The 8265-nt window shown below is 40.6% G+C and overlaps 1 protein-coding gene across 1 annotated transcript; it reads left to right on the top strand.

Moving 5' to 3' along the window:
• The first annotated feature begins 2482 nt into the window (after positions 1-2482).
• On the top strand, positions 2483-6661 carry LOC144657225 (uncharacterized). Its single transcript, XM_078517530.1, has 3 exons — positions 2483-2603; positions 4265-4684; positions 5733-6661. The coding sequence occupies exons 2-3, from the start codon at positions 4271-4273 to the stop codon at positions 6516-6518; spliced, it is 1200 nt and encodes a 399-aa protein (XP_078373656.1). The 5' UTR covers positions 2483-2603; positions 4265-4270; the 3' UTR covers positions 6519-6661.
• Positions 6662-8265: the final 1604 nt, after the last annotated feature.

The following is an 8265-nucleotide window of genomic DNA, read 5'->3' as shown; positions in this document are numbered from 1 at the left end:
TGTGATTGGTTAATGGTTGCCCTTGGAAACCATTAGCCAATCAAAGCTCATACCGGCTACTCAACTGACTGCTCATAGCTAGTGCTCAGCCCCCCAAAGTTATTGCAGTGGTGAAATGCCCATTTCAATATAGCGGATTTTTCTGCGAGAACTTTATTACAATTTTCTTTGTTTTTCTTATTTCTTTTAGCTGTGGCTTTGGCCATGTCCCGTGATGGTTCCTCAGGTGGAATTATCCGTTTGGCAGCCATTGACGAGTCAGGCATCGAAAGGAGAGTGATTCTAGGAAATGAACTTCCCACATTCTACGAAGGATGAAAGTCGCCAGAAGTTGCTTGAGTCAATTACATCTCTCTTTTGCTGTATTTAAGTGTTTTGAGAAATAACCTATGCCGTCTGTAGTGAAATAAAATATCTGTGCTTTGATGGCGGTGTTTGATCTGTTTGTTTCGCCATGTAGTATCTCATTTGGGGGAACAAGTGCCAGTTGATGGCGACATCACTTCTCCAAAAGTGACTGAGCCCGCGGTTTTCGTCTCAGAAGTTGCTAAGCAACATGACGTAATTATACGCGCGACGGTACCAGTGCTCTAGGGCCATTTATTAAGAAAGGAGTGTGTGTATCATAATGCAAAGTTCGAAAGAAACAACCCCCGAAAGTAGCGATAAAATTTCACGGTTGTTAGCAATGTAGCGACCCAATCAAGGCTGAAAGAAACGAGTCTCCTGGGGCGAGGCTTCGAAAATAGCGAGAAAAACCTAACTTGTCATCTCTGTTCTAATGTAATAGAACTTCTTTGCAACAAGCTTTCTCCTTTTAATCTCCACATATATATTCAAAACATTGAATCGGGCCACATACGGTGTATGTTTTAGCTTCCTAAAAGTAGCGACCTTCAAAAGCAAGGACAGGAAAAGATTGGTAAATCCGAAAGTAAGAAGACTTGTTAGTTTTGGAACCTTGCGGCATTTGTACTTCATGCAATATTGAGGCGGTGTCTGACATTTGCAGAATGCAGAACGCAAAAGCTAACCGTTAACAGGCTAACCGGAGTGAATAGTAGGCTAACCGGAGTGAACCTTTCAATCGGGTTAGCCTACTATTCACTCCGGTTAGCCTAAATAGCACTTCGGTTAGCCTGTTTACGGTTAGCTTTCAATAATGGTAAAGGTAACACAATATAAACTCTTAGTCTGCATTCTGCATTCTGCATTCTGCAAATGTCAGACACCGATATTGAGGCCATTGCAATAATGCCACAATATTGCATTGTACTTAAATGCAATTTTACTGAAGATGTATTTATTTTTTTAGTATATAAAAACAGGGACTCTCGATCAAAAAATTCCGTCGCTGTTTTCCTTTTCAAATGGAAGTAAGTAAAAGTTTAATAGTACCTTGCATAAAAATGCCATTAAAATCATCTGTTTTTTTTCCGCTGGCGACAGGGTCGTTTGATTAATATTATGAAAATGTCACATCACCCGAAAAATAATTAGAAATTGAATTATTAAGGTGCATTAATTTATATTTTAAGATTTGAAGTTTTCTTTTCTGCCGCAAATATTTAAGTAAGAAGTCTACCGCTTCCGCATAAAATGGTGTAAAAAACTTAATTAACGTCGGACAAAATAACAAAATAACTAAACACGGAAGTTTACATCCGGTAAAAAAAGTGTAACAAATCGATACACACAGATTCGTCCTGTATGAGTCATTTGCGTCTTTTTGTTTTATTTGTTTAATTTTCAATACGGAGAGAGGGAGAAAAAGCGAAAGGAAAGATTAATTATTTTGTTATTTAAACAGTCTGGGATTGTTGAAGAGGCGTAACTGTTTGCCGGGGTAACTGACTGAAAGGAAATAAAAAAAGAGAATGTTACTTCTCAGCGTCTCTCATTCGTTCCTAACTACCAGCGAGGAAAAGGGACAACGTTTTGTAACTAACTAATGTATTTACTTACCTATAGCTAATCCTCTTTGTTTCAGCTAAAGCGCAAGAACGCAAGTAAAAGGATACTGTTGCTAAAAACACTCCATCAACAAACGCATGCAAAAATTGATGTCAACATCACTATAGGCTAATTGAACCAGAATCAGGCCTTTTTAATGGTTTCCTGACCGGTAGTATTTAAATTGTTCGATTATGCTTACTTTTCTTTGAATAATATGAGTTTTTATCATTACAGAGTTTGAGAGAAAAAGAAAAAAACAAATAATATCGGCCACGATTATACCCGGGGTCACACACCATTTCAGCTATTTGCCAGCGAAGATAAGCTACCACAGGTCAGATAGCAAATATGTATTGCAGACCACTGATACAACAGTGTATGGCATGTTTGATTTCGTTAACAGCGCTTATTTGCCTTTGTATAGTTTTCATAAAACAGGGAGGAAAAGAAAGTAAAGATTACTTTCTGTTGTTTGGATAGTCTGGGATTGTTCAAGAGGCTTGTTTTTTGCCGAGGTAACACCGGATATATTAGAGAAGGTAACACCTCGATTAGTTCTTACTCCTCGCCTTTTCAGCTAGTTGCCAGGGAAGACAGATTTAAACGGTCAGACGACAAACGTTTAAAAAAGATACGCAAAGGCTTTGGTAAGAAAAACGATTAATGCCCGTAGCTTATAAAATAGTGTTTTAATAGATATGGGTGATCCACTATAATAAGATCCTATATTTAAACAATGAAATGGGATGTCTATCGTTTTTTTTCTATCTTCAACGAACTAGGCATGGGTCCTCCCTTTAATTTAAGCAGACACAACTCCGCTTTAGACATAGTTATGTTTCATTCAACTGAAAGTCCACTTTTACATTTTGAAACTGGCGCAAATATGCCCACAGAATATGTTGCTGTTTGCGCTGTGCTTATGCCAGAGGGAGATTTACTTTCAGTTCACTCGCATTGACTTCATCCTAATTGAATTGCTAAAAGAGGCTGGGAGGATATTTCACAATACTCCATATTGAAAATGTAATTAAAAAAGCGAAAAAGGTTCCTCGGAATTCAACAAAATACTGTTTAAACGATAGATGAATTTATCAGGGAAATTTGATAATTTCTTTTTGTCTAAAACTGAATGCAAATTACACCAAATCACCTCAATTTTCAATTATCTAACTTTCATGTTCAGTTTACCTGTCATGTCTGCCAGTTTGACAATTTTTCAATTTACTTTTATAACATTAATTTTTCTAAGACTGAGATATTAGTAAAAAGAGTCTGTCCTTTGGGTTAACGGAGAATTCGAGTTGTACCCTAAAGTGCAATTAACAAATAAAGCTTGCATAATTTAGAATCAATAGCATTACCGGAATTAAATCGCAAACATTCTCTACAGCTGAGATATCAAAGAGAAACCTGATATCGACCTTGTTTTAATGTATTTGCAAAGCTGTACGAGAGAAAACGTTTTATTTAAGTTTAATTAAGATTTTTACCACAGTGTTGTGTAAACTGAGTACAGATCTAACTGAAAGAAATATTCACAATATAATCCGTTGTTGAAAGTGACAAGTAAAACGTTGATTGTAAGATTTAATGACTTTTGCCGATTAGATTTCTCTCCTAAGGGGCCTCTCTTCTCCGCAGAGGTTCCTTTAGTGGGGGAAGGCGAAAAACACGGGGAGAGGAAGGCGAAAACACGAAAAATGAAAAATAGGGGGAGCGCGGGGGACGACGGGAAGGACGAAGCTTTCCCCGCGCGCTTTCGTTTCGATTCTCTCAAGGCTCCGCGCGCTTACTTTTCACCTCTCCCGGGCCATTTCTCAGCCCGTACGGAACACGAAAGAGGCCTCTGCGGAGGAGAGAGCTAAGGGGCTTAATTGAAACCTTGGCTTTGCCTTTCAGGGAATCCAAAAACGCTTCACTCATCCCATATATTTATGTTTTGTGTTTTCTTTTTATTTTTTTTGGAAGGAGATATTTTTTCTCAAAGGATTAGTAAATTTAGAGAAATAAGCAATATTGGAGATTTAATGTGATTTTAAAAATTAGAATTTGAGGTTAAATAAGTAGACGGACACCAAACAGTCCCCCTGACAACCTGTAGTGCTCTTGCGTGGGGATCAACTGTCTAGTGGTGTTTCAATTTTTTTAGAAAGCTTCTAAAACATAGCCTGTGAAAGGAGGGGGAGGGGAGGGGAGGCTGACCGGCTCAGCTTGCTTCGCTCGCCGATCAGATAAGGAGCCTGCTTGCAGGCTACTAAATCATGGATTAAAAAACTATAACGACAATTTGTTTTTGTTTCAAAAGGAAATCATGCATTTCTGCTGGTCTTGCGTGCTGGCCTTTTTGGCAATTCTAAGGTGTTCAACCGCTGATCCAATGATCTATGGCACTGCAGCATTGGAGCACGACTGGGCCGAGGCCTTCAAGTTGATCATCACAGTCAAAATGGAGTACCCAGTTGACGGTTGGAGGATGGCGCTGATATTTTCACAGCCAATTAAAAAGATCGAAGTATGGCGAGCTAAATGGCTGGATGCAGCAGTATCTGAAGACAAAATGATGCACCCTCTCAAGGAATTGTATTTTACCAAAAAGTTAGCGAAGGGAAAGGAACTGACGTTTGCTGTGAAGGCTTTCAAATGCGTGAAAAACACGCCACCTGGCAACGTCACAGTCCTGTTTAAAGGTGGCAACGTTATCCCCAGACTTCCTACCGAGCCCCCGGTAAGTACGACCGCGCGCTATTGGGTTACAAGAACCCTTTTCTTCCGAAGCATATGATCATCTGCTTTTTTCTCGTTGCTTGACTCTGAATTTAGAAGCTGATCAATGTACGCCTGCGAGCAGGCCCTCATGAGGGATGCTCTTCGGTGGGGAAGGACAGAGAAGAAGGAGCCCTTGCAGGCTTTTCTTCCTTCCCTCCCCGCTCCTAAGAAAGTTTGTGCACAAGCTAAATTATTGTAAGTGAATGGAGGCGTGACATCTCTGTGATTATTGCGTTGGACTCCGAATCTAGCGGGCCGGGTACTAGCACTGGCTCTCGGAAAGGACATTTTCTCCCTTATACATTGCCTCTCTCTGCCCACGAGTATAAATGAGTTCCAACTGTTGGGATAAACTGACAAAAACAGAACAATGAAAAATGCTGGGGAACGTAACCCTGGATTAGCACCTCATCCAAAGGGGGACAATCGATTTATTCTTGAGAAAACCGGGATGAATTCCAACGGCATAACCTACTGTAGCGGGCAGACTTCTCCTTTTACTTTTAGAGAATAAAAGCAATTCATACATCCCACGTTAAGGTTGCTCAAGGAATGAAAGAAAGCAAAGGAATCTTTGTAGCCAGTAGGACAATTGATTTTTTGGATGATTTTAGTTTTGTCTTGAAACCAGAATTTAACGGTTTTTACTTGGGTGTCGGAAGAAAATCGCATTTGCTTTAGGTTTGCATTATAGCACCCCCTACGCGTAGTGATTGGTTATAAAAAAAACTCACGCCACTTTCTCAACCAATCAGAAGTAAAACCAAAACTAATCGTGTCTCGCTCGTACACGTTTTCCCTCGCTTCAGGCCGGCTACATGTATCTGCTTCGAGTTTTAGTTGGTTCACTGGGTTGTCCGCGTCCTTTGCGATTGGCCAGAGTGATTACTTTGATTTTGGTTTTACTACACTCAATTGGTAAATGCTCTATTATATTTAGCAAGTTATTATTAGAGTGTTATGAGCAAGAAAAAGTCAATGAAGTAGTTTGTTTTTCTTTTTACCAGCCAACAACACCAACGACACCACCTCAACAACAGATCCCGATATATCCACTGAAGCCAATCGATGAATCAGATTCTGGATTTAAAATGATCATCGAGTATCAAGTCCCAGCGGCCGTGAAGTACTGGAGCATATCGCTCAAGTTCACCAAGAATATCAGCACACGCAATTTTAACATCGACAAGGCCACAGTCAAACTTCCAAAGAAACCGACTAGCGACGCTTTCTGCCTCGGACCCAAGCAGCACAACAAGCACCTTAAGGCTAATTTTAGTCTACGTCTCGAGTTCAACGCTTACAAAGCCAAACTGTACGAAGCCGCACCAAACGCGTTCTTTATTTTCAATCCTGATTCATCGAAATGCCAACATTTTGACCTCCCTACCCCGGTACCCGGGCCAGCGGTGCCACAGGAGAGCGCAGACGCAGTGGTGATTCAACAGTGGCCGCCGAATAACTTCAAGATGAGGTTTGAGGTGCAAGTCATCAATTCTGTTCGAGGCGGCTGGAAAATCGCTTTGGAGTTTTCCAAACCAGTGGCAGAAATATCCAATCTGAATACAGCAAAGCTTGCCGGCAAGTCCAAAGACCGCCGAACCTACTTCATCCAGAATTTCCCAGGACAGATCCAGAATGCTAACTTGAAGCAGTGCGAGAAAATCAAAATCGAATTCTCCGGGAAGTTGGCGCCAGGGTCTAGTTCAAGCCAACCGTTAAGTGCTACAGCTCAGTTTGAAAGAAAGGAACCGGAATATGCCGAGGTGAACCTTCATGGGGCGTGTCCTTAAGCAGAGACATTCAGACTGAAAGGGATCATGAACGATTGATAGTTTTCGGAACTTAAGGGGCTTTTTAATTTCTGTAATGTTATGGATTTTGAGTGGAATTTGATTTAGGGGTTTAATAAATGGCGCGAAATAATGAAACCAAAGCTTGTTGTGTGTCATGAGTAAAAGAGGTTCTTGTTTCACCTCAGTCAAATTGTAGAGTCAGTGTGGTTAAGGTATGTGAAGTCTGTTTGTAAAACCCTAGTGTGTTCGAAGTGTGTTCTAGCGATTCGAATGACATCATTTGATCGATCGGATGACGAAAGATACTTCATCAAACATGTCCTTGCCTTCTTTGCTGCAAGTGACGGCATTGTAAATGAAAACTTAGTCGAGTGCTTTAGCCAGGAAGTTCAGGTCCCAGAGGCAAGATGTTTCTATGTACTAAATATTGTTTACTATACTGTAAACAAGGCTTGTATCACTTATAAATAGCTTACTCGGTTGCTCAGGCGGTTCATCTTGTCTAATCTCATCCAAAGTAATCTCACTATTCAGGTTACCGAAGCAGCATGACATTTACTAGGCCCAGCCTTTGCCGTAAATCCCTTTTGTAACCATTTAAATGAAATATATCGAGCAGTCCTTTTATTTTAGGCTGCGTATTATGCTTTGGTTATTATTATTGGTGGGGGGGGGGGGGGGGGGGGGGCACTCCCATATATGAGCTATATAGGTATGTGCCGCTGTGAAGGGTATGGTTTTCAAGCAGTTTAGTCTGGGATAGGGTATAGAAATCAAAAAGGTTTGGTCGAGAAAAGGGTAGCATTTGCCGGGAAATTAATAGGTGGTAAACGTAAATAAAATCATCGCGCCATCGTTGTTGACAGATGGTTTTTCATTAAAACACTGATAGTGATACAGTTCTAAAAAAAATGCAAGTCTGGCATGGGTCTAGTCTAGTATAGGGTTGCAAAATCAGCCCAACATGGTATAGGTATGAGTTTCAAATTCCCAGCGGTACACCCCACCCAAAAATAAACAGGGTGCCCCCCCGGATTCTGCTGTACAAAGCAGTTCTGAGTGTGTGATCATTCAAACTGTTATTGAGCTGTAATTAACTGTTGTGCTGGTTATCATGCTGTACAAGGTGAGTTGACGCCTTATGTGTGTAAATGAAACATAGCCGTGCTCACTTTAAATACATGAAAGCTATCGTGTAATACTTTCATTAGCATAACTGCAGAGCTTTCGAGATCTTCAATCCACCTGTGATTAAGGGCTGTTTTGGTCGATTACAATGTGGTGTATTCTTTGTTTTATTTTTTTGCTTTCGATAAATGTTTAAGATTTTCCAAACAGGATGTGTAGCCGAGACACTAAATGCGCCTTTTGACGTTTCGGTTTGAATCGGACACTGGCTACTGAGATCTGCTTCTTCTCGATTCTTCGCCGAGATGCCCCCTCTGGGGTTAGCCTTGACTAGCATGCATGGCTTACGTATTCGTTTCAACCTGTTGACAATGATTTATCCAATGAGTTACAAGCGTAGAGGACGCAAATGCTTCCCTTCGTTTCAACCTGTTCGAAGTGTTTCACCCGATAGCGACGGACGAGTAGCTTTTCAAGTTCACAGAAAACCGCCAAAGTAGCTTCTTAGTATGAGCTCATTCGCGAACTGTAAGAACGCTTGAAATTTCATGTAATTCAAGTGCACTAGAGCATTTAATGTGAGCCCAACTATAATTAATTGAGCGCTGTTTATGAT

Source organism: Oculina patagonica, chromosome 6 (assembly GCF_052425735.1).
Source record: "Oculina patagonica isolate OP01 chromosome 6, crgOcupat, whole genome shotgun sequence".
Lineage (NCBI taxonomy): Eukaryota > Metazoa > Cnidaria > Anthozoa > Scleractinia > Oculinidae > Oculina > Oculina patagonica.
This window is presented reverse-complemented; position numbering and strand designations above follow the sequence as displayed.